The 27,564-nt window shown below is 37.3% G+C and overlaps 1 protein-coding gene across 4 annotated transcripts in view; it reads left to right on the top strand.

The window, feature by feature from the left end:
* Nucleotides 1-27,564, top strand: part of SBF2 (SET binding factor 2) — a gene marked incomplete at both ends in the record, with an annotated part of 278,020 nt that overhangs the window by 182,776 nt on the left and 67,680 nt on the right. For all 4 annotated transcript variants that reach the window (XM_082000477.1, XM_082000476.1, XM_082000474.1 and 1 more), the window contains one exon: nucleotides 15,354-15,422. In XM_082000477.1, the coding sequence (XP_081856603.1) occupies nucleotides 15,354-15,422 (69 nt within the window). The remainder of the gene's footprint in view (nucleotides 1-15,353; nucleotides 15,423-27,564) is intronic.

The raw sequence follows: 27,564 nt of genomic DNA, 5'->3' as shown, positions 1-27,564 counted from the left end.
ACTAGTTAGCATGTGCAATGTTTTCCGTGAAGAAAACTTAACTGACAGTAGGCTTGGGGTTTTTCAATTACTTTTCGCAACCTCTCAGGCATAGTCAGTAGACCTGCAGTGTTGCATGGATCAAAACATGAAAACCATAACTACAGAGGAAATCCAAATGAGGATGCTGAGAGGTATTATGAGAATCACTTCTTTGATTATCCATATTTCAGCTAAACTTTAACAAAGGAACTCAGACTGCCATATGCATCTTATATGTGCTCATTGCAAAGAACTGCTTCAGGATAATTTGGTATAAAAGTACCATATAACAAAGATTTGAATTCCATCAGTCTTGTCTAATTTCTAATTTCAAATTGAAGATACAATACGCATATGAAAACAGTGGGCATCAGAACTGATTAGCTTAAAATCAATCATTAGCTATTCCAAACCATAATTATCTATTAATGAAAAATTGACTTGAGGAAAGGTGAAAGATACTACCTGAAGTCTATTCAGAGTGCCATTGGTGGTCTTCATTCCTGGCTTCAAATCTGGAGGCATTCTATGCTTAAAAGTAAGCACAGGTATACTAAAGTATATGAGCATTCCAATTATCTCTTTTATACAAACATTCACTTTCTTCAATAACCTACTTGGAATTCATCTCATCTGAGATCACCTAGGAGTAATCAAAACTCTGGGGATAATTGCTGATTCTTGGATATGTTTTTCCACAACAGCATGTTAAGAATTGTTTCTGCAGCCAGAAATTTTCTGAATAATCCACAAACATTTTTGAGGTTACGTGTTGTCCATTCAGGTTTTATCGATCTCTGCAAATACTCATCTTGGAGAAAGGGGTCAGGATTTGTTTGGGGGGGAAATGACTTTTTTTCCAAGTCAGCTTGAACCAAATAATGTTTAACAAATTTACCTAGGTCAGCATATGTTTTGGTGTGCATTATTTCCAGTTTGAAATTTTTCTGTTTCAGTTACTGATAATATATGCTCTTGGGAGCATGAAGAGAAACAAAGAAAAATGCTTGTTAAGAGAGAGAGGGAGTATTACAGGGAACAACCTGTGTTCCTTGTTACCTCTTAGAAAAGGTACTATGTTCCATATTTTCCATCTTAACAAAAAATTAAAATCTCCTACATCTATTACTATCTAATTTTCAAAATGTGAAACATAATTACATCCTTAAAAAAATAAAATTAACAAGTGTGTAGTTCAGTTTTCTGTTCAGTAAAAAGGAGCTGACCTTAGAGGTCCTTGGGGGTAGTTGAAATTCTGGTGGAGCCTATAATCTCCATGTTAGTGATGAAACATCTTTGGCTACTCAGGCAACAGTCTAGTAAGAAAGAAATCATGTGCAAATTCATTTTCAATGAAGTCATTTTAAGTCATAACCTAAATACTTTCAAAATGCTCCAATAAAAGTTTTTTTGAAGAAAGATATTAAAAAACTTACTGAAAAGACTAACTATAACATTTGATCATGAACTTTAATATCTAGTGCAGAAACCTTTAGCTTGTACCATACCACTGTAAAGCTTGGTTCTGTCACAATTTTGTATGAATATCTAACTGTTTTAGAAATGCAAGTGGAAGTACTTATTAAAAAATGAATTTTGGTTAGCAATATATAGTAAGAACTATAGTGGTTAGCAGTATTTAAAATCCATGTTATTAACAGAAAATATTGATATATTTCCTTTCCTGGTCAGCATGCAGCTTTCAGTTCAGAACAGAAGCCCCTGGAAGCAGATAAAGCAATGTTCTCTGTTTTCTTGGTCTCCTTTTTATTCTTTTCTGCAGTGTTTTCATTGTGTTTGGTAGTCATCCTTTGGCAGGCATTTTTTAGCTAATGTTAAATGTCTTGCACTCCATAGTGATTTCTCCCACTCCCCACCCCCCCCGCCCCAACAGACAACCAACTTGACTAATCACTGTTACAAAATAGTTGAATCTGTTGACTATGTTTAGGAAATCAGTATGTCAGTAAAAGACATATCTGGAAACCTGATGTTTTGAAACGTTCTGCAATTTGAGAGATATTTCCTTAATTTAAGATTTCTTTGGGTCTTGATTTGAGGCACTGTTGGGTAATGGGACTTTTACGTATTCCAGAAGTTGTGGCAGTACTGTAGACTCTGCTGTGATCATCTAATGATTACTAGTATTACCATATAGATTTCCTTTATCTCACTTCAGTGATTACTGGTATGCTAGTAAAAGTTGGCAAGTAATATGCTTTTCTGAATACTAAATCTTTAAATTTTTTTTTTAACTCGTGTGTGTGCCCAGATGAAGTAATCAGATTATTTTAGGTATACAAAAGCTTCCATTCATGCGTTGATCTTACTAAGTTGATTACTGTTATGTGATAATCGTTATTTTGTTGCGTACTGGCTGCAGTGATGCCATTATTAAAAACTAACAAAATAAAAATGCAACACACAGTATATCTCTGTACTTACCTCATTCAGGATGAAGATAAAGGATTTGGGTCCAACATTTAATGACAAGGTATTTTCTAGAGATTTTCATCAAAATCAGATGTGCAGCACCTCCATGTTATTGTTACAGCTCTGGTGAATTTTGGCCGACACTTCACTGTCATATTTAAGGTCAAAAAAAATCATATAGTATGAATGCAAAGGTGAATTCTTTTGAAAACTTGAGAAAATATCTTTGTAGTTGGATACCTGAATCTTGGTGAATTATCACAAAAAGTAAGACCTTTTTATCTTTGCGTTCTTGTAAATTGTAAAAATGTATCAAGTTTAACATATTTCTTGAGACAGCAACTGTGTCTAACCATTGGATATATACCTTTATTTAATACAGTGAATTTCGCAAGACATTTTACTTATAATATGAAATTCTGGTGCTTATCAGTCAGCACTTATTACTTATTTTATTTCAAAAATAAACATAAATGTTTAGAATCAGCTATTGTAAGAGAAAATTACTTAATTTTCCCTTTATTGTTATAAAAATACGGTATTAGCATATTACTGCTATGCAATTATTCTCAGCTATAGAGTTAAATGAAAATACTATAATCTGGTCTAAACTTCCATGATAGCCAGGGAGGCAGGGATAGGAGAGAGATTGTTTTGGAGAAGAGTCAGGCTAATGTAAGTATTTATTAATTTAATTTATGATTTTATTAGTGTGAACAAAATATAGCAGGTAAGATCAATTGCAGATTGAAGTGTGAATGCAAAATGGTAAGATAATTTTTTGACAATATGTGATACATGTAATGTTTGTCTGTAGTGACAGAGGAGCTTTGTCTGCTCAGATGGAGGAGGCTATTATTAATCCTCTATCCAGTTGTGGTACATCAAAATTATTTCTATTCAAACAATAAAATCTTCGGAATGCATTACCTGGCAAGATAGCTTATTTTCTGCACCTCAGTGAAAATGCAGCAAGTTTGCTGTTCAGTTCATGTGCCCTCATTCAGGTGGATCCAGTGGTACTGCTGCAAGTGCCAATGCTATGTGTTTGGCATCCTTCCGGGCTGACTTACTCTGTTTATGTACTATGTGGTCTCAGGAGTAGCTTGGACTACATGTCACTACTCTTCCTATACACCGCTGCATCATCACATCCATGTGTCTTGCTCCTCAAAATGGGCATCAGTATACAGCACAGTGTTGAACTGTGCTTGTGCATCCATCTGTTTTGCTGTGTATTAATATAGAAAGCCCAGATCTTTACTATCTTATTTTCTGTGGAGTGGAGAAGGTTCAAAGAAGAAGGAGAAGGATAGTAAATAAGAGTATTCGAAATTTTTCTTAAATTGTTAACTAAGGTCATCTAGCAGGATGTCTCACAGTACTGAATCAGAAGGTATGCTCTTAAATTTCCTTACAAAACGGCACATAACAAAATCCAAAATTTTAGCAGCATAAGGAGCTTGGACAAAATGTGGCCATGGGACACTAGCATGGTACTAAAAGAGAAGGCAATGGGGACTGTGGGATTCATGTCAACTCTGATAGTGAAGGTCTTCTTGAAAGCCTAGGGATTTCTTTGCTACGTAGAACTGCAGGTAGGATAAAAGGACTGAGAAGATGGTGAAATGTGTTACGATATCTGTTCATATTTCTTGGTAGGAGGAGACACAGATTAGAAATATTGATCTTTTGAGTCTTCATATTTATGTTTATTGTGCATGGCTGACAGTTCATGCTGATACAATGTGATTCATTCAGTATACATGCTAAATAGTGCCATGCTGTCCAGAAATTAGCTATTGATCTTCAGAATTCTGTCCTGCACTCATTTGGTAATTTGCTACTGCATTCTTGGGAATTGGAGTCTTGATGTTTTTAGGATCCCAAAGCCATTGCTAATGCTTAAACTTCTCACTTTTTCTTTTTACTACCCACTCTTTTTTTTTTCAATTCATTGCAATCTGTCTTATCCTTCAGAAAGCTCCAAATATGAATTGAGTGGAAGGAATTTCAAACTGCATGAGTGTAGTTGAGCCTTAATATTTCAGTAATATTTCACTGTACACCAAGTTGCCTTTTATGAATTTTTCATTGCCATTTACTGTGCTTCCATAGCAGATCTCCCCTTTCTGCATTTTTTCACTATAATTTCAAGAAGGTAAGAATAAACAAGAAAGGTATTTGGAGTAAAACCCTCAGGAAGGAAGATCAGATAGCCTGGAAGAAGATCTGTCAGGGTTTTAAGATGAATTAACTGGCAACCTAAAAGCTGGGAAAGAAAGCTTTCGCTGTGGCTAGTTAGCTGGATGTTGCTACTAGCAATGATTTAGAAGGATGTGGAACAGAAAAGGATCATACCAAGATTTTTTACAATTTGTATCAAATAAACAGTTTTGTTGGAAGGCAGTGCTATGGCAAAGTTCCCTGCTACATTTCTGCTCCTTTGGTCCACACAGCAAGCTCAAGGATTTCTTCTTTCCTCTAGTAGTGTTTGCCCTGCAGACCTGTTTTTACAGAGAACAGGAATTTGTTTCACGGACATCCAAACATGCTTCTTCAGCTAGATGACAAACCAGTATGTTTTGGGAGCTTACTTTTCACTTCTGTAACCAAAGTCAGAGGAGTTACTTCATGGAATTTAACCTTCACATTTCCTGGAGCCATTTGAAAATCCCAGAGAAAAGTATCAATACAACATGTTTTAAGACTGAAAGATTCAGGGGATCATTTTAAAATTGCCAGTTCAAAATTGTTTTACTGTTTCTTCCATAGTCTTTATCTCTTACAAGAAATGCTTCACACTTATGTTCACTTGTATTCTCAGAATAACAAACACTTTATTAACATTAAAGGAATGAGTTTTTAATAAAAGCTTCATAAGAAACAGTTCCAACGTCTCAAGTGCACTTATCATACTTGTCTTCTTGAACCGCAGAAAGTATAGGATTTCAAATATTTCCGTATTAAAGAAGCTGCTGCCCATGCACTGGAAAGTACAATCTGAACAATTCATGTACTTCACATTAAGTTAAGTAAAAATACTGTATTTTTCTAAGTTTTCTTCTCCATAGTAAAAATATTTCTATATTAGAATGTCTGTATTTTATTGATGAATGTTATCTTGGAGAGAGCACTTTACTAAATCAAGCAGGTCTTGAGATCTTTCAATCTCCTGGGCTTTCCAGGCTCTGCAACATCATTCTTCCTTGATCACATAGATTTGATGTGTTGATCAAGATGGACAGTGCTGTACAACATGCTGCCTAATCACACACAATGTATGTCCTTTAGTTTCCCAAATTTGCTTTAGGTATTCATTTCTATGAACCATTTATCCTTTAAAAGACTCCAGGTTAATAAAGCACATTTGCTGGGAGTTTTTTCTCCAGGAAAAAATGGGATATTTCTGATAATGGCTTTAGTAGCATAATTTTTTCATGATGTGGAATGAGCCTAGTCTGATGTTGTTACAAGGTTGATTTTTTGGATTAAGCAACTTGTACAACAGCTTATATTAAAGCAGTTAAAACTGCAACTACTTTTTGAAACACAACAGAAAATTTACATTCCAGTGTATTAAGGAACTGAGAGGTCTGGCAGCAGGGTTGGCAACAAGGGATTTTAGGTTCCATCAAATTCACCAGCGCAGCTAATACAATGCGTCATTTGTGCCTAAGCATGGAAAAGCCCTTGCTGGCTGAATTCAAGATTCACAACCTTATAATAAGCAGAATTACCTCAAAAAAAACACACCCCCCCCCTTTGTCATCCTTGAAATTCTGCAGCCATCACAGGTCATCCCAGAAGTATCCTTTTCCAGCAGCTGAGACTTGTTTCATGAATCCAGAAATGGAGATGCACCAACAAAGCTGATCCAAGAAAACTTTTCCAGAAGCAGCTGGTCATTGTTGTTCTTGTTGTCCTTTGGTGCAGCTGTACACAGACTAACTGGTGTCTCTGCCAAAACTGTAGCAAAGCTTCTCAGTACTATTGAGGTTGGCGTAGAAAAACTGAAGCTGTCCGGCAACAAGATGTCAAATATGTATTGAAAAGATACTCCACTTTTGGCAGTTTGTGAAACATGTGTCTCCCAAAGGCAGTGTTACATCCACAGAAACATGTTCTTCGGTTCCCAGGGGCACCTGCCAGAACTCTGCAGATGCATTCGGTATATATGTATATGTTAAAAAAAATAATTGGCATCAGCTTTCTCTCCAATAATTTTTATTTGTGCTGGTTGAGCATAGTGTTTTCCCTTCATATACTTATTTAGTTCTTCTGGGCTTCTTTTAGTTCGACACTCTCCTGACAGTTTCCATCTCTTGGATGAGATACTTAAACTTTATAATTATTTTGTTCTTTTGCTCCTGCCATGAATATATCTCTTGGTGAGACTAGTGTTTGTAACGTTTTTCACTTGGTACAAGACATGCTTCCCCCTGCTATCTCACATCAATCTCGGGCATTGTTTCCAATTATTTACTCTTTCCCTCACATATTTCTTTAAGAAACTTAATATCACTACTGTAAATCTGTTCACTTCTACTGCCTGTTGCTATTCTTACAGTGTTTTTTTCTGACATCAAGGTACTTCATAATATTTCCATTTCCTCTCACGTTGAGTGCCTGTTCAATTCAACTGCAATATTACCTATTTTTCTGATTCCTTGGAGCTGTCTATACTGTATAGAGTTTGCTGGTATCTGCAAACAGCAACAGAACAAGGTAATTCATTTTGCACCTTTTCCTGAATTTTAGGGCACAGTCCTGTTTTGACATGTATAACACAGTACATGGTTCCAGGTGCTGTTCATTTATAGCTTGTGTTTTGCATGGAGTTAACCTGTCCCTTTTGCAGAACTTTGCATTTGTCTTTGTTGAAGTTCAGGAAGTTTTTGTCAGTCTGTTTCTGGCAGGCTGTGATGCCAGTTAGTAGCAATCCTGCCCTTCAGCATATTTACCACCCTCTCAAATTTGTTATCATCCAGAAATTTGATGAAGATGCATTACATGCCATTTACAGGTTGTTAATGAAAACATTACGTGGTGTTTGCCACAGTATCAACCACTGAAAACATGACTCATAATCACCTGCCTGTTAAACTTGGAACCATTGAGCACTGTCTTTTGAGTCTGATGGTGCAATCAGTTTTCCACTCTTTTGTCTAGACCGTATCTTCTCAGCTTGCCTACAAGGATACCAAAGGAGCCTGTGTTAAAAGCCCTGTGAAAGCCAAGGTAAATGAGACGTGCTGTGCTTTCCTCAGCTGCAGAGGTTGTTACTTCATTGTAGAGGTTGATCCATTTGCCGTTGGTCAGCCTGTGCTTTCTATTCTCAATGACTTTCTTGTTCTTCATGTTTCTGGAAATGCCTTCTATGAGGACTTGTTCCGTACAGTCAGCCTGTAGATTCCCTGTACCTGTTCCTTGTCTTCTTCGAGGTATTGCCCAAAGGTATTTTGAGGTACTTCTGTTTGTCCAGAAAAGCAGTTATAATTGACAAGGTACCTATAAGAGACTAAGTCTCCCAAGGGGAAAACTTTGGGGTTTAGAAGTTCTCTTTTGTAAGATGATGTCAGTGAGGGATTTTAGCATAAACAAAAAATTATTTTGCCATCACATGATACTCAATGGAAAATTTTCAGTGACTCCTACTTCCAAGTTACATTTCATGAGCTGTTGTTTTTCAATTTCTCCATAGTGAGCTAGACCCAAAATCTTTCGGTAATTGATTTGAGCTGAGTGTTGACTGTTTGCTTTTCAGAAGATAGATGTAAAATTCCACTTCTTCGCAAACAGTATTTTTCTAAAGTGAAAAACTGATATTTCAGTGAATGACTTTATGTACTCCTGGAAATCTGATTTTTTTTTAAGGTGTTAATTCCTGTTAAGTTGTAAAAATTGTATAGAATGTGCACTGATGTGATGCATTTTTATTAGAAGTATATGAAATTAGAAAATCACGTGAAACTTAGAGAAGAAGAGTAAAACTGAATTAAACAAGATTAATGTATTCTTACATGTTTGAAAGTTTGTGTCTTTGCTTATAATTTACAAGAAGAGATGCTGCTGCACCCCGAGTGAATGCTAGAATGCATAAGCACGTGTGCTGTGTACTTGTGAACCAATTCACTAATAGATAACTGGACTATACTGGAATACTACATCTATTTTAATAGTTCTTATAATATTTTAAGCATTTTTCCGTTGTTCCTTAACTCAATTAAGCAGACCGTCTGTAAAGTGGTTTACAAAGTGTACTGTATTTATGTTTTGCAGTTGCTGCGTAAGTGCGTGCTTTGGTCTACCAGGGATTTAGGAGTATGCTGCAGTCTGTAGATATATTATGAATTAATCACCCCTTTCCAACAGAGTGGTTAATGGATATTGATCACTGTTTTGTCATGAATTGCAATGTATTCTATCATTTGAATGTTATTTGTCAAATACTTTTTACAAATTACTGTGCAGGACCTTGTATCACAGCTGGTGTAGTTTAAGGTTTGGACAGAGTCACTGTGAATGAAGCCCTGCTGTGAAATAAAAGTCAAAAGGCATCTTGGCATCCCAACCATTTCCTTGGGAGAAGATTACAGCCTGAGTATGTTGAACTTTATTGCCATGGGCCTCATGACAGTATTCAGAAACATGCATGGCATTTCTGTTAAAGAAACTCAGATGTGCTTAGACGCAAGGGATGGCATTCTTGTGTTTATCAGTGTCTTGCAAAAAAAGCTAAATGTTTTTACGCTTTTGGGGTACAGTAAAAATACAGTGAAGAATGTGTAATTATGCACATGAAAATTGGTGTTCCTGATCTCTTAAACATAATTTCTTACAAGACGGAGGAAATGACTAATCTCAGCCCTAGACAGAAATGTATTTATTGAGAGAGAAGGGAGTGGGGGGACTCGACAGCTCTTCTTTAAGTAAAATGTTGTTTCTTGTTTTGGCTTGCTGTGAGATCAGAAGTACAATGGAGCTGCTTAAAGAAAATGTGCTGCATTTGTTAACTTGTGAACATGTGGAGTAAAGCAAAAGGAAACTTCAAAATCAATGAGCATTATGTGCTCGTGTAATTCCATCTAAATTGCATCAATTGTATTCTGTCGCTTATACCATTAAGATTCAAGGACAGGCCAATCTGAGAATTCGGGGCCAAGTAAAGACAAACATGAAGCTCTTCAGGAAGTAAAATCCTTCTAAAATAGAATTGGATCTCCTGCTACCTGGAATAGTAGCATCAATGGCATCTTGCATCCTGTTGCTGACATTGATAGGCTCCTTAATGCAATGGTCATTATGAAGGCCCCCAGTCAGGCAGAAAGACCATAAATTCAAAACAAATTGGTGAGGATTCTTCTGGGTTGAGTGCAGTTCCTTTGTCTTCTGCGTTTGCACTCATATGAATGTAATGGCCATAGAGGATGAAGAAAGTATTACATCTGGCATAATTCGGAGCACAGCTGAAGTCTGTATAATATGGACTTTGTCTTGAATTACTGCTGTCAGGTAGTAACCAGGTAGCAATCTGAGAAGTTGCTCCTCAAAAGCCCAAAGTGTGATTCAGGTCAATGTTAAAACCTGGAAACAATAGACAATGAAAGTGTACATTTTTAGGTAGAACAAAAGTTAAATTAAAAGTTTGTGTTAATGAGTAACATGGAGAATATGCTAGGGTCATTTATGAACAAAGAGGGGTTTGTGAGTTAATAATTTTAAAATACTATATATATCCTTATCTAAATGAGAAGTTTTTAAAGTAATGAGAATTATGTAAGGCGGTACCTTCCAAGTTTTGAGTGTGTTGTAGTAATGCTGATAGGTAAGTCCACAGGTAGTCAGCTATATGGGCCTTCTATGTATATCTTCCATCCAGTTTCTCAAGTCCAAGAAGAGTTGCATTTAACAAAATTGTAGCTGTCTCAATAATATTTGTTTTCACCTTTGGTGACAAGCAAAAAAGAAAACTTTGATCCCATTATAAAGCAAAGCAATGGCTAGCAGTGATGTTAACTTCACTAGGCAAAACTGTGTATGAATGTTAGAAAGAAAGGAACTGTACATTAATTTTCACTGAAAAAAACAATTTTACTTGTGATTTCAATAAGAAAGTTCCAAACTTTCTGAAGTTAATTATATGCTGTTAGTAATAAGTAATTAGTGTCACATTGGCATTTATTCCAGCAAAATATGTCATTTTGACTATTCCTTCAGATGATGGCTTTATCTGTGGAGTTAAAACTTGTAGTTTAAATACAAGTTACATTGGAAATTCCAAATAAGACTTTTTTTCACCTTTCTTTCAAGGCAGCTTATAATTGTATTACATATAATCAGTACAGTGTGAAATTGTTAGTTTATTTACTTGGATTTTTAACTGCTGAATGGAATATAAAGGACATTGGTCGTAACACCTATTAACATGGAATAGGTTTTCTTTGATAAAAGCTACCATTTTTAATAGTTCAATTGCATTAATATTGTATTTATATATGGATGCATAAACTTTATCCAGCTTATCTAATGAAAATGAATGATTTTTCTAAAAATTTCTATTCCTTTTAACAAACAGAGCATTTTTTCTAAACTGGGCTGCTGAATTCTCCTAGTACTTTAGACAAAAAGAATAGTCTTGTGCATTAGGTTTGACAGTTTTTATTTCCAAAATATAAACCACATCAACAATAGAAATTCTGTGATTCAGTAAAACTCTGCCTATGTAATGTATCTGTAACAATAAGGATTAAATACTGGCACCACTGAAATTATCTGTTGAATCTGGAACCAATATTTCACCTGTAATTTGTAGCCAATGTACTGCACATAGTTTATAGTTACCTTACATGTGCTGACTTAACAATTCTTGTCTTAGTGCTTTAAAAACACATACGACTGAAGTTTCTGGCATTCTTTTCTTGATTCATTATGAGCTTAGTCCTGCATGGTGATGAATGCCCTTGGTCTTGATGAAAATTGACAGCATTCAGTACTTCTCAAGAGGGACAATGCAGCATTGAGGGTTACTTAGCGGTATTTTTGATAGAGCATACATGTATCATACTGTACTGCCAAAAAAGTATGGATCAAGAGCTATCATTTTAGGTTTTTAGTTCAAATGTGTTCATTGTGTGTTATGTTAATTTCACGCGATAGGCCAGCAGGTAAATCCATTTATTTGTAGTGCTGCTGAATGTAAAGGAAAATTTGGTCTCAAGTTTTCAGCATACTCAGATTTCTGTATATTATTAAAAATGTGGTGTCTGTCTGAAAAGCTTACTGCCCAAAGCAGAATGTTGTTTAACACAGGAAACATACTGTATCAGCTAGCAATTAATGAGAGACTATCAAGATGGATATAAAAAGAAAATTGCTCTCCATATGTTATCAGATATTTAATAGATCTCTCCTAGATTTTTATCATGTGACTAAGAGAAAGTAGACATCCCTAAGTATCAGCTGTTATTTACAGCAGCCTGTTCAGGAAGATACGTAAGCTTGTTCTTAACTGTTGTTGTGCTTCACTGACTTTGGCTTGCTCTTGTAGTCAGTGGAACACCAAAGAGTGCTTAAGGGCATTGTTGAATCTGGGCCTGCACCTTCATTAGCAGAAGAAGGAGGAGCCTTTACCTGGGGTGGCTTTTCTTAGCTGTTCATCGCTAGGATCAGATTGTGGAGGGCATCCCACCTTAATGATGACATGCAATACCTTGTTTTCCAAACAAAAGTTCAGGTCAATACTTGTTCTGAAGTCAGGAATGAGGAGAAGAGTTGCCTCTCCTCTGCAGTACCAGAAGCTTAAGCCGCCTACCAGATTCCAAAAGCTGTCAGTGCCTGACCGATACTAGCAGTCCCATGTGTCCATCCAAGCAGTCAAAATCTGTAACTTCCTTAACTATCAGTTCTGCAATGTAATGACAATATCTAACCACAAAAGTTTTGCTGCGTATTTAAACTGTGCAGAATATAAAAGTAAATGACATGTATTATCTAAGTAAGTAATGTGAGGAAAAACATTCTCGTTTTATTATTCACTTGTCAATTCAGTATAGCAAAACTATTTTAAATGTACATGAATTCCTGTAACACTTCCAATCTGCTACAGAGTTCAGCAACTGTCTGAATATATGATCAGTATGGCTGGAATAATGTGCCAGGTCTTCACTCAATTAGGCGTGGATTCAAAGGAGTACTCTGCACATGGAACGGTGGAAGTCCATATTTCACTGTCACAAGACATTGTTTTTAGGAAATTAATTTGCTGAGAATAATTTTTGTTCCCCATATGTGCTTCAGCTTCTTTTTGTGCAAATTAGGGAGAACAGCTTTAATTATTTTATGATATTTGATTTGTCTACTTCTGTAACAGCAGGAAGAGATATTTTTCAAAATTGGTAAAGACATTATTATATATGAGGCAACTGGATTGCTTTATTTCAGGAGTCTAAATTAATTGCATACAATACATATGTGACATTTCCAGTACTTTGGTTTGCCTGTAATATTGAGAAGCTAAGATTTCAGTGCGACACCTCTGTTAACTATGACATTCTGCCTTGCAGATAAACAGTTAATTAATTTCACTATTCTTAAAACAGCAGTATTATACTTTTTTCCTAACCGAGATAATTTTACATTTCTTGTCATATGCTGGGGAAGAAAAAACATATCTAGATAATACTTCCATACTACAAGTCCAGGGGGTACTGCTGACATAGAATATGTGGAGAATTTCATACTTGTAAGAAGGAATGGAAAAATAATCTACTGTGTTGTTTATGTGGTGATGATATATATCTTTGAGACATATGTTAGCTCTTTTAATATTGAATGCTCTCTAGGTGAAGATACATTGCTCAGTTTTTATAAAGATATTTTTGTGTATATTTTGGGTAAAAGCCAAAACTCTTACAAATAGCTTGAGCTAAGGGATTAAGTAGATAACTTGAAACAGTGAGGATGGATCATTTTATACCTGGTTATAAATAGGCACATACAGAAATAAGATACGTATTTCTTTGAAAACTGCTGAGCATTCCTAAAGGTTGTAAAGTCTCATTTTAAATGGGAAGTTTTCTGATTAAGTGAAAAAATACTAACAATATTTATATCATCTTCATAATAAACTAGAAATACATGTGCTAAATTCCGAAACAGGGTTAAGGATGTGGATAACAATAGGAAATAATGGAGAAATTGAAAATCAAAAGCAGCTGAGGCTATGTCCTTTAGTCTTACTGTTCTGACATCTTACAGACTAATTTGGGGGTTTTATATACATGTCACAATACTGAAAGGCATAATTAAAATGTATATTGTGTTTCTCAGTGTCTGCTTTTCTTACCGTTTTCCTCTACCAGATTGGAATGTGTTATGAAGTGTGAGCACTTGCACACCTTTAGTTTTTCATGCGCGGTTAGTATACATACATTCATGAAGAGTTAGACTTGTTAAAACCTTCAGTAACTTGGTGCAGAAATAAAGCTTCACATCTGTGAACTTGTTGAACACCTTTTCAGAATACATATGTAAGTAGTTTTCTAAATGCTACTATATACTTAACTGTGTATGGACATTGGTATTCTGTTTAGGTGAGCTTGATTAAACTCAGTGAAGTATTTGTTATTGCAAAATTACAAAGGATGAAATGGACTTCTAAAGTAGTGAGAAGCAAAATAGTCTTGCGATGAGTTTTTTGGTCCATTGTTTTAAACCTGCAGTCTATAATCGCTCAGCATCTATTTAAAAAAGCAGGGTGAGATGAATTCAAGTAACATCCTAATGATCCTTAACATGATTGTTCTTGTAATGCAGATTTTATATTTCTGCTGTTGCAGTTGGCTGGTGCCAAGTTTTTGCTAGTTGCTGTGTTTTAGAGAACTCTAATATGAGATGATGGCATAAATGAAAAGTCTGGCATTTGAGTTACAACAGCGTGACTGTTGTAAGAATGACTGTTAAAAATATTGAAATTAATTGTTCAAATGGAAATGTTGTTTTGCCATTCATCATTCGGGGCACAATAGTGATACATTTGTCTAGTAGGACTGTGTATGTTGTGTTCTTCAAGTGTTGGCAAAAAGAGTGAATTAAAAAAATCTAGTCACTTTAAAAAAGTATCTTTTTTTTAACTCTTGTTGAGTATTTTTCATTCTGTGTTTTTAAAAAAAGTCTTAAAAATTGAAGTAGTTTTTTTTTTAAATATTAAGTTACATTCCAATTCTGGTTTATTTTAAAAGACTTCTGTAATAAAATCACTATTTTCATCAGTGTAGTTACTAGTTGATTTACTTTGGCATACCCTTTTTAGCCTTAGAGAGACACGAATGATACACTTGACTGTTGAATGAGGCATTCTGAGACTGTGAAGAGAATGGGTTTTCATTCTCTTTTAAAAATAACCTTGTGCCAAAATTTTGTGGAGGCTGTGGAGGTGATTATTTCGTATTAAATAAATGCCAGTTTCTTTGTGTAAACTTTTTGAAAGTATATTCTTTGGTCACCACATCACTTCCATTTTAGTCAGATTTGCTGTTGACACAAATGGAAGCAAGTGACCTTTTTATTGTTTCCTAAACGAGGAGTGCTTTCCTTTTTATATCTAAACGATGTTGGTGAAATTAGTTTCAGACATGGGAGTGAGAAAGCTGTGAATAAATTCCTTAAATGGGAAGAATCATAGCATACCTATGTAGTAGAAATTGAGGGAAGATAAGTATATGTACACACACATGCACACACATAAATATATGTTAATCTTACATGATGCTAAGTGATTAAAAGTTACATTGTGTATAAGGAGTACATCAGAGGGACTCCATAAGTTGGAAATGAAATTATAATGCATAACACTGAAAATGGTTTTGCTTATATTTTTTTGTATGTTTTTCTTGAAGGATTGTTCATCTTCAGAAGAATATAGCATTGCTGCAGCACTGCTACCCCTGACAACTGCTTTTTATAGGGTAAGTTTTTATTGAAAACCACTCCTATTTTGTGGGTTTTTTTACATTATGTACATTGTTAACATGAAGAAAGTGATCACAGGAGATACGTGGCAGGTAGGAAGATTAATTCTAAAATTGATTGATGTCAATGAAAGTCTTGTAACAGGCTATTATGGATATTGCTCGAGAATTACACTTACTGATGTTGGGTGATGATGATTATGATAAATTTACCCAGAACTAATTGCAGGCTTATGGGTTAGAGAATTATCATTTAATTATAACTAGTCACTAAAATAATTGAAAAGAATTATTTCTGATGTTATTCAGTAAAAACTGTTTATTGAAGTACTTTTTTGTTTAATTTGGCATGTGAAGCATTGCCCAAAAAGTACCTGTTAACTTTTCAGTCTGCGTAGTTGTTAACTTTGGAGAATATTATGAATGGCTTGTTATAACTGTATGTTTGTTTTCAATTTCTTGTGTTGGGTTTTTCTTTCTTTTCTTTTTTTGCACAGTGTTTAATAGTCATAAAATAAAATATAGTAAATACAAAGATGTAAATAATAAAAATTCTGCAAGCAATTATTTCAAAAGCAGAGCTTTCATAGTATGGCTGTAGTTATCTCAGTGTCTGAATACAGCAGGGTTTTCACCAGTTCTGGTTAGCTCACTTTTTAGGATGTACACATCTGAGAAGATAAGAAGTTTAGAACATGGACTTGCTTGTCATACTAAATAAGCTTTGTTTAATGTGAATATTGTTAATACAACCCAGTTTGGGAACTGTGTTTCATCATTGGTAATTTGTACGTCATGATACTGCAAAATCGTAGTTACTGTGACAGTCCATCTAGATATCAATAACGTGATAGAAATTAAGAAAAATATAACCTTCCATCCTTCACATGGTGTATGAAGCATTTATGAGTAGCTATAAATAAAATGCAAAGAGATTCCTATTTTAGCTGAATAGATACTAATGTTTCTACAACAATAAGCTGAGAAATCAATTGGTGCGTTTTAATTTCAACTATACATTCTAACTGGACAATTTCTGATTGTTTTAAACTAGAAATAGATTCTGTGAGGTAGTTTTTAGAATAAAAAATGGGAAGCTTTACCAGTCATAGATCACAGAAACATCTACTGAAGACGGGAGCAATTTTGAGAGTCATATGCGTAGGAAGTCTCTTGAAATCTCCTATTTAAGCCAGTATTTGCTACATATATAGAGCATAAAGTGGTAGATTTTCTCTCTTCTAATTGTTTGAACTGTGAAAAAGTTGTATTTAAACGGACTTTATTTTGAGCTGCACGTAATACCACAAGACTGCTTTCTGGAAAGAGTCAACAGTGTATTTTCATTCTCTTATATAAGCTAGCATGGCAAGGCATTACATTTTTCAATCCCAGGAAATAAACTTTCTCTCATCTTTAATTACAAGTTTATCTGTTTCTATTCCCTTTCTTTTGAGTCCTTTACTAGCAGGATCGTGAAATGTTTGTCATTTGTTGCTGACACGAATATTTAATTTGGAGAAAGAGCTAATGACCTATAGAGATTTTCCACTTCCCTATTTTACCCTTGCTACTGCATTAATCCTATATTGTGAAGAAAGATTGACTTCAGTTTTGTTTTATTTTCTGATTTTTAGTTCCTCTAATAAAAATAGTGAAGAGAGTCCACACAGCTCTTTACCTTGAGAGGCACAAGAGGGTATTTTTGGGGATTGTAGCAGTTTGGTTAGATCCCTCATTTGATAAAGTTTTATCGGGGGGGGCAGAAAAGGCAGTAAAAAATACTTTTTTTTGGCATGGAGTATCAGGAGTGTTGAAATAAGTTGAAATAAGTTTTAATTTCACAATGAAGGACAGCAAAAAAATGGATTGAATATAGAATATTTTTAATAATTTCTTCTATAAACTTGTATTTTTGGTAGGAGTACTGAGATCTCACACCATTTCTCTCAAAAAAAGTTCTCTGACATCTTTTGTGTAATAACCTAGTCCCATACTAACTATTTAACTCTAAAGCTATACACTCAGGAAACTGTGAGTCCCTGGATGTAAGAAGCATGATGATTAAATTTTTTAATGTTACAGACCTGAATTAAAAATTAAAGTAACCTGACTGTTAACTTGCAAAAGCCAGCTGTTAATGCATAATAGAAAAAGAATTTTGTTTTTCCCAGATCTAATCCTCAGGTTCAGTGATGGCCCCCTTTGGTATGTCCCATTAGATACAATTCTTTGGCAAAGTACTTATTTTGGTATGAAACTATTCATACTAAACACAAACTGATGTGCTGTTCAGAACTTAAAATCAGTAGACAAACTTTGCAGCGATTAGTTAAAATTAAGATTAACAGTTTAAGGTTCTTTTTGGAATTTGACTAAAAATGAAACTTTTTGGAGCATTTTTCAACTTCTCTAGGGGTTTTAAAAATTGCATCCTAGACTAGAGTGAGCATGTTCTACCTGGCATGAACCTGTGTAGGAACAATGTTCTGTGTCAGTATTCTTAAATTAAGAAAAATGGGTGTCATTTTTTTCCCATGTTAACATCTTTATAACCCTTTGGAGGGATTCCTGCTCTAGAACTAGTGTTCCTCGTCCCCCGTTTTGGGGAGAAATAATATCAAATCCTGCTGCTTTATTTTTCTCCCTTGAGCTTCCTGCTTTCTAATGTATTAACAGTTTATAAGTTCTCATTTCACCGGGTTTCCCTTTACCAAAATCTTAGATAGAATGATTAAACTTTCATTGCTTAACACAGCATATTGCTGTTCTGTCTCTGATAAGTCCAGAGGAATGTACAAACTAAAATTAAGATCTTTTGGGGGATTATTTGTTTTTTATTAAAATACCTTCAGGAAAACTGGTATGTTTGCTCTGTCAAGCTGTGTCATGGCCTTTTCTACTGAGTTGCTTATCAATTTTATTGAATTACCATATACAGTGTAGTTTACACACAAATGAACGCGCACACAGACACTTCAAGCTGCATTTAATTTTTCTGTAGGCAGAGCACAGGTATTCCAATACTGTTGCTTCCATATGCATAACTCTCTTACCTCTGCTACAAGTGTGACTTTGTTTATGCTTTCCAAAAAATAAAGTAGTGCTTGGCAGTATGTACTTGTTTTTATTGTTGTTTCCATTATCAGAATACCATGTTTAATGCCAGCAGCATATTAAATGTTATTTCACCTAGCCCTGTTGAAACTGCACATTGTGGAATTGTGCATCTAATAGTGACACAGGTTTTCATTTGTGTGCGCATTGGTATTAACTGTGCAAGTGATGTTTCATTTTATTTACTCTCCTGGTTTCAGCCAGGATAGAGCAATAATGAAACAATTACCTGTTCTTCCTAAATAGCTTTGCTGTACATGGCCACACATAGTGGAGACACCAAGTGTTTGAGGTATATAAATAATGAGAAAGATGTGTTTTCCTGTGAATCCAGCAGATGAAAGCAAGAAACAGAGTAGTAAGAGAAACATACTCCTAGAAGTGATGTTGATAAGATTCTGGAATGATCTTCTCATAAAGTAGTCAATGGTCCAGCTTTGAGGTATTTTAAAATATTCTTGGGGAAAACAGTAAAAATTTGTATAGAAAGGAACAAGCTTGCATGATCTAACAGGTCTCGTCTTAATGTCTTTGCTTACGTAAAGATTAGACTAGGGTATTTCTAAATATATCTAATTAAAATAACAAGAAACATCACCCTGTGGATGGAATGCTATCAGCTCTTGCGATATCTGGTGAAATTTCAGAATTCTAACTCCTGAAGTCCGGTGAGTGATCTGTTGTGAAACTTGATCAGGCGGGATTTGATCACACTCTAACTCATAGCTGATGGGATTAAATTTGTAGACAGGAAGTCAGTACTGGTTGCATATTTGTGGCCTGGAGAAATAATTACATTTTTTCTAGAAAAAATAGTCAAACAGTCACAATGCTTTTTAAAAATTTTAAATATTGGACATGAGCTGTTAGCAAAATGTGACTCATCAGTGACAGTGGACTATAGTGTGTGCTGTTAATGTCACAAAAACAAACACATCTTTTGCTTCTGGGTTAGAAAAAGGCTTTAGTTTACCTTCAGTAATACTGTTGGAATTTTGTTTAAAATTGAAATGTATTTGTACATGAAGATAAAAGAATTTTTCCATGTTTTTTTTTTTTTTTGTACAGATGACCCATGCTTATTTGGTATGCAGTCATTTTTTCTGTGTATAAAATAGAAATGTTGTATTCCCTGGTGCTGTGGAAAAGAGGTCTTTTTCTACATGTGGGTAGAAAGGACAAGATGAAAAGGACATACTTTAATTATATTTTCAAATTCACAGGATTTGGATCCTCTGTTTCAGTTATGTCTCTTTGCCAAGGTGGCAAAATGTCATGTAGACTACGCTGCATTTTTGAAGGTTTGGTACGCAGCAAGAGTGGTGATCAATGGCAGGCACCAGTTTCACCCTGTCTGCTGGACAACAGGCAGAGGGAGCAAAAGCTGCCTTCCTCACTGCTATTCCATGCCAAGTCACAGTCAAAGTCCCCTTCTGCATCTTCCCTCCCTTTTCAACTAAGGTGATGTTTGTCCGTCTGATCAAACATTCTTTCTTGCATCCCTGAACCATTGCAGGATCTGAATGTGCAGATCATAATACAATTTTCTCACTCTCAGGGGATTTTTTTCAGATTTTATAATTAAAATATTGTGCTTAAATTGTGTATAATCAGTTGTGTTCCTGTACCTTTCTAAGGATATTCTACCACATTACATAGTAGATAGTAAGACACTTGCAAATTTTTGTTATTTGGCATTCAGAAATTACAGTCCTGGCCACCTGTGTTTGAATAAGGAAGTGGCATAATAAAAATTTACTGTTCTGACAGTAAAGTTTGTTCTGTGTAGAGACAATGAATGTTCTTTCATATTGTATAGATGAGCATTTCTTTAACTTGCAGTAGCCAGAGCAATAGGAGGGTTGTTCAGTGTGGAGAAAAGGAGACTGAGGGGAGACCTTATCACTCTCTACAACTACCTGAAAGGGGGTTGTGGTGAGGTGGGTGTTCGGCTCTTCTCCCAGATGACTAGCAATAGGACGAGAGGAAATGGCCTCAAGTTGCACCAGGGGAGGTTTAGACTGGATATTAGGAAAAATTTCTTTACTGAGAGAGTGGTCAAACATTGGAACAGGCTGCCCAGAGAGGTGGTGGAGTGACCATCGCTGGAAGTGTTCAAAAAACATGTAGACATGATACCTCAGGATATGGTTTAGTGGACTTGGTGGTGTTGGGTTGATGGTTGGAGTTGATGATCTTAAAGGCCTTTTCCAACCTTAATGATTCTGTGATTCTTTGATTTTTCAAAATCACAAGTATTTAATTTAGATTTCAGAGGCAGTTGTTGTTTTTAATGGCTAGATCTACACTTGGATAGTGCTCATCTAGTTTCAGAAAAAATAACCCAAATGCAGAAAACTGTCTCATGGATTGAACGTCTTGCATTAAAATTGAAATTTGTTATTTAGCATAATGTGATGAGATGCATTGGAGAACTGCTTCATAATGTTTATGTGACTAAAACCACTACCATGGACTTCCGGAGGGCAGACTTTGGCCTGTTCAGGGCAGTGGTTGAGAGAGTCCCTTGGGAGACAGTCCTGAAGGGCAAAAGGGTCCAGGAAGGCTGGACAGTCTTCAAGAAGGAAATCTTAAAGGTGCAGGAGCAGATGGTCCCCATGTGCCGAAAGATGAGCTGGCAGGCAAGACGACCGGCCTGGCTGAACAGGGAGATATTGCTGGGACTCAGGGAAAAGAGGAGAGTTTATCACCTTTAGAAGAAGGGGAAGGCAACTCAAGAAGAGTACAAGGATCTCGTTAGGTCAAGCAGAGACAAAATTAGAAAGCCAAAAGCCCAGCTAGAACTCAAGCTGGCCACAGTCATAAAGGATAACAAAAAATTCTTCTACAAATATATTAACAACAAAAAGAGAGCCAAGGAGAATCTCCATCCCTTACTGGATATGGTGGGGAACATTGTCACCAAAGATGAGGAAAAGGCTGAGGGGCTGAGGTACTTAATGCCTTCTTTGCCTCAGTCTTTAATAGGCAGACCAGGTACCTGCAGGGTTTCCAGCCACCTGAGCTGGAAGATGGGGATGGAGAGCAGAGTAAACTCTTCATAAGCCAGGAGGAAGCAGTTAATGACATGCTACGCCACCTGGACATTCACAAGTCCATGGGCCTGGATGGGAACAACCCAAGAGTGCTGAGGGAGGTGGCAGAGGAGCTTGCGAAGCCACTCTCCATCATTTATCAGGAGTCCTGGTTAACAGGGGAGGTCCCAGATGACTGGAGGCTTGCCAATCTGACGCTCATCTAAAAGAAGGGGCGGAAAGAGGATCCCAGGAACTACAGGCCTGTCAGCCTGACCTTGGTATCGGGGAAGATTATGGAGGGGTTCATCTTGAGGGCGCTCACAGGGCATGTGCAGGACAACCAAGGGATCAGGCCCAGCCAACACAAATTCATGAAGGGCAGGTCCTGCTCGACCAACCTGATCTCCTTCTATGACCAGGTGACCCGCCTAGTGGATGAGGGGAAGGCTGTGGATGTTGTCTACCTGGACTTTAGTAAAGCCTTTGACAGTGTCTCCCACAGCATTCTCCTGGAGAAACGGGCGGCTTGTGGCTTAGACAGGTGTACTCTTTGCTGGGTAAAGAACTGGCTGGGTGGCCAAGCCCAGAGAGTCGTGGTGAATGGAGTTAAATCCAGCTGGCGGCCGGTCACAAGTGGTGTTCCCCAGGGCTCACTACTGGGGCCGGTCTTATTTAATATCTTTATTGCTGACCTGGATGAGGGGATCGAGTGCTCCCTCAGTAAGTTTGTAGATGACACCAAGTTGGGTGGGAGTGTTGATCTGCTGGAGGGCAGAAAAGCTCTGCAGAGGGATCTGGACAGGCTGGATTGATGGGCCAAGATCAACTGTATGAGGTTTAATAAGGCCAAGTGCTGGGTCCTGCACTTCGGTCACAACAACACTGCTGACGTGGGGAGGAGTGTCTGCAGAAATGCCTGCTGGAAATGGTCCTGGGGGTGCTGGTTGACAGCTGGCTGAACATGAGCCAGCAGTATGCCCAGGTGGCCAAGGCGGCCAACAGCGTCCTGGCCTGTATCAGCAATAGTGTGGCCAGCAGGAGTAGGGAAGTGATCGTGCCCCTGTACTCAGCACTGGTGAGGCTGCACCTCAAATACTGTGTTCTGTTTTGAGCCCCTCACTACAAGAATGATGTTGAGTTTCTGGAGTATGTCCAGAGAAGGGCAACGAAGCTGGTGAGGGGTCTGGAGCACAAGTCTTATGAGGAGTGGCTGAGGGAACTGGGGTTACTTAGTCTGGAGGTGAGGAGGACGCTGAGGGGTGACCTTATCGTTCTCTACAACTACCTGAAAGGGGGTTGTGGTGAGGTGGGTGTTGGTCTCTTCTCCCAACTGACTAGTGATAGGATGAGAGGAAATGGCCTCAAGTTGCACCAGGGGAGGTTTAGACTAGATGTTAGGAAAAAATTCTTTACTGAGAAAGTGGTTAAACATTGGATCAGGGTGCCCAGTGTGATGGTGAGTCACCATCACTGGAAGTGTTCATAAAACATGTAGACATTGCACTTCAGGACATGGTTTAGTGGACTTGGTGGTGTTGGGTTGATCGTTAGACTTGGTGATCTTAAAGGTCTTTTCCAACCTAATGATTCTGTGATTCTGTAAATTATGTAATTCTTGGAAGGGATGGAGTGAAGAATTGGCGGTTTTAATTACAATTTTTTTTAATTTCAATGCTTGTAAGCCCCCAAATTTTGAATGAAATTTCAGTTGGATACTGATACTAATTTTGTTCTAGAACTTGCAATGAAACATCAGAAATATTTTGCAGACTAGGGCTAACTGAAATCCTTAGGGTATGCTATTGTTTGGCTGTTTGTCTGCATGTCTGCCCATTTATCATTTGTATCCATACACCTATACTGTTCTCTACTGAGAAGGAAATAGAATTACATAAAATAGAAGAATTGCTTTATTCAATGTTTTTAAAAGATTACCAAAATTTGGTAAATCAATTTACTTAATTTTGGATATAGTGCAGAACATTTATTCAGGTCATCTTTAGAATGATCCTAGTAGCTTTTTCAAGATGAAAAATATGTTAGTCCATGTTTATCAGAAGTCTTTTTTGTTTAAGTTTAAGGGTTTTTTTTAATAATCTTCAAGGTGAGTAGAAAACTGTGATTTAAGAAAAAAATTTGAAGCTATAGATAAAGTGTGAAACTGGAAGTATTCCATGTTAAGACACCTTTATAAATAATTCTAATGTTTTCCACAGTGATATACATATGCTCTTTTGCATAGCATAATAATAAAATTAAGGTAATTTGAGTGTATACTTTCCTAGTTGAAATGAATTACGAAGTTTCAATAACAGTTGTGAAAGACATTCAATGAAAAAAAGACTCTACTCCTTGAAATGCCTAAATAAATGACCACTTTACTCCAGAGCCTGGTAAGTGTGGGAGGGATTCCCAGTTATAGGGATAAAGGCTTTCTCTGAAGATTAAAGAGGCAGTACTAGAGAAGTTCAGAATAGTTTATAATATTCTAACAATTACCATCAAACACTTTTCCAAGAGAGATTCAATTCAAGGTTAATTTGAAATGTGCTCCTGTTGTATAGCATCAGCTACAAAGACACAGAAAAGCTACTTAATGAAAGGATGATGCGGAAATCTATGATGATGGGTGAAGAGTTGATTCCATTTTTATGTCTTTATCAGGCAAATTTTACGGTTAGTATCAGCTGGTATGAGTGGAATATTGCTCCAACTGCACTGTGGGAAACAGTGGACAAATTGCTACTAATATTATCTCTGTTACTTTATAACAAATAATAATATATTAGTCTTTATTTGAGAATTTGTTTAAATACAAGGGAATTGCATAAAGTTACTGGAGATACAGTTAATTCTGAAAAGCAAAATTAGTGGGGTGTTTTTACATTTAACGTGATTTTTCATCCTTAACTTCTGCACAACTGCGATTGGCCCATGTAATTCTCATAAACATCAGCATGCTCTTAGCCCTCTATAAAGCTAGAAGGACTTTCTGTAATGCGTTAACTTTCTATACTGAAATATTTTCATTCTTACATCTAGTTACTATATTTCCTTCTAAATGTTTCTGTCTTACTCTGATGTGCCTGGGATGAAATAACTTCTACTTCAAAATTCTTCACTCTTGAATTGCTAGTTTTAATTTAGGAAACTCCCATCCTGAAAGACTTCCTTTATTGTCTTGGCAAGAAGTTTTGTCTACTTTCATTAATTTCTTCTTGTATCTCTATTCTACCAGTTCTGATACTATCTCAGTCTATGGAAATGTTTCTGTAACAGAAATTGTATTAAATAACATTATTTTTAATACTGTACTTACTCTTATTTATCCTTTCTCAGAATGGTAATCCCTTAAATGTAGGAATACATTCAGTTTCCTGCTTAAAAAAGAGCAAGAACGTGCCTGTATTATATAGTGGATATTATGGAAGAAGTTGAACCACAAAAGAAAACATATGTAGGCAGACTTTAAGTGGTTCCTATTTTTTACGTAACTTTTCCAAAACAAACAGCAGTGAATTTAAGGACATCACACAGGAGAGAAGAAACTAGATAGGAGGAAGACATTTTTCACAATGAAGGTGGTGACACACTGGCACAGGTTGCCCAGAGAGGTGGTAAGTGCCCCATCCCTGGAAACATTGAAGGTCAGGTTGGAGGGGGTTCTGAGCAACCTGGTCTAGTTGAAGATGTCCCTGCTCACTGCAGAGGGGTTGGACTAGATGGCCTTTTAAAAGGTCCCTTCCAACCCAAAGGTTCTATGATTAAGATAGTTATCCTCAAGAGCTTACAATATGAATTTGAAATAACTATTAATACTTGAAGCCAGGCAGTTTGAGGCACTGCAAGGAAGCTGTGGAGCAGTGTTAGTCAGCACTATTGGTGGTGATTCTGTCCACCAGTCGGTTAACTATGGCTGAAGTTTTTATAGACATGATATAAAAGCAGTTTTTTACTGAATTTTGAGAAAGGATAATGTTGTTACTTGGCAGGTGCTTATGAATATGAGTGGGGTCGTGGAAGTGACTAGTAAGGTGATGGTCAAAGTTCTGTCAATATTTCCAAACAATCTCCCAGTCAAGGATTTTTATGACAGCCATTAAAAGTTCCTTTCATATAAAGATTATAGTTCAGGAAATTATTTTTGTAAAAGCAAACATACTTTTAAAGTTAAAACAGCAATCTGGGGATTCTTGTTAGCTATGATTGAGTGGTTTTGCAGTGGTTTTGCTCTTCTTCACTTCCTCTGATTCATCACTGGCTTTCTGAACTTGTGAATACAACATCAGTTCTTTGTCGTTAGTTCTAAACAGTCCTGCCAATAAGAATTTACTAGGCAGATGTTGTAGCTCTCCTCTTCCTCATGCACGGCTCATGCCGTATCTGGATCTTATCATTTGACAGAAGAGTTCCTTACAATATCTTGCCCCTAATGAACTTACATCCACAGAATCACAGAATCATTAAGGTTGGAAAGAACCTTTAAGATCATCAAGTCCAACTGTTAACCCAACACCACCATGCCCCATAAACCATGTCCCGAAGTGCCACATCCACATGTATTTTGAATACTTGAAGTGATGGTGACTCCATCACCTCCCTGGGCAGCCTGTTCCAATGCTTGACCACTCTCTTGGTGAAGAAATTTTTCCTAATATCCAATCTAAACCTCCCCTCGTGCAACTTGAGGCCATTTCCTCTCGTCCTATCACTAGTTAGTTGGGAACCAACACTCACCTCACCACAACCCCCTTTCAGGTAGTTGTAGAGAGCAATAAGGTCTCCCAACAGACTCCTCTTCTCCAGGCTGAACAACCCCAGTTCCCTCAGCCACTCCTCATAAGACTTGTGCTCCAGGCCCCTCACCAGCTTCATTGCCTTTCTTTGGACACGCTCCAGCACCTCAACATCATTCTTGTAGTGAGGGGCCCAAAACAGAACACAGTATTTGAGGTGCAGCCTCACCAGTGCTGAGTACAGGGGCACGATCACTTCCCTACTCCTGCTGGCCACACTATTCCTGATACAGGCCAGGACGCTGTTGGCCGCCTTGGCCACCTGGGCATACTGCTGGCTCATGTTCAGCCAGCTGTCAACCAGCACCCCCAGGACCATTTCCAGCAGGCATTTCTGCAGACACTCCTCCCCACGTCAGCAGTGTTGTTGTGACCGAAGTGCAGGACCCAGCACTTGGCCTTATTAAACCTCATACAGTTGATCTTGGCCCATCGATCCAGCCTGTCCAGATCCCTCTGCAGAGCTTTTCTGCCCTCCAGCAGATCAACACTCCCACCCAACTTGGTGTCATCTACAAACTTACTGAGGGAGCACTCGATCCCCTCATCCAGGTCAGCAATAAAGATATTAAATAAGACCGGCCCCAGTAGTGAGCCCTGGGGAACACCACTTGTGACCGGCCGCCAGCTGGATTTAACTCCATTCACCACGACTCTCTGGGCTTGGCCACCCAGCCAGTTCTTTACCCAGCAAAGAGTACACCTGTCTAAGCCACAAACCGCCCGTTTCTCCAGGAGAATGCTGTGGGAGACACTGTCAAAGGCTTTACTAAAGTCCAGGTAGACAACATCCACAGCCTTTCCCTCATCCACTAGGCGGGTCACCTGGTCATAGAAGGAGATCAGGTTGGTCGAGCAGGACCTGCCCTTCATGAATTTGTGTTGGCTGGGCCTGATCCCTTGGTTGTCCTGCACATGCCCTGTGAGCGCCCTCAAGATGAACCCCTCCATAATCTTCCCCGATACCAAGGTCAGGCTGACAGGCCTGTAGTTCCTGGGATCCTCTTTCCGCCCCTTCTTTTAGATGAGCGTCAGATTGGCAAGCCTCCAGTCATCTGGGACCTCCCCTGTTAACCAGGACTCCTGATAAATGATGGAGAGTGGCTTCGCAAGCTCCTCTGCCACCTCCCTCAGCACTCTTGGGTTGTTCCCATCCAGGCCCATGGACTTGTGAATGTCCAGGTGGCG

Source organism: Phaethon aethereus (genome assembly GCF_964289735.1).
Source record: "Phaethon aethereus genome assembly, chromosome: 5".
In the NCBI taxonomy this organism is placed as follows: Eukaryota; Metazoa; Chordata; class Aves; order Phaethontiformes; family Phaethontidae; genus Phaethon; species Phaethon aethereus.
This window is presented reverse-complemented; position numbering and strand designations above follow the sequence as displayed.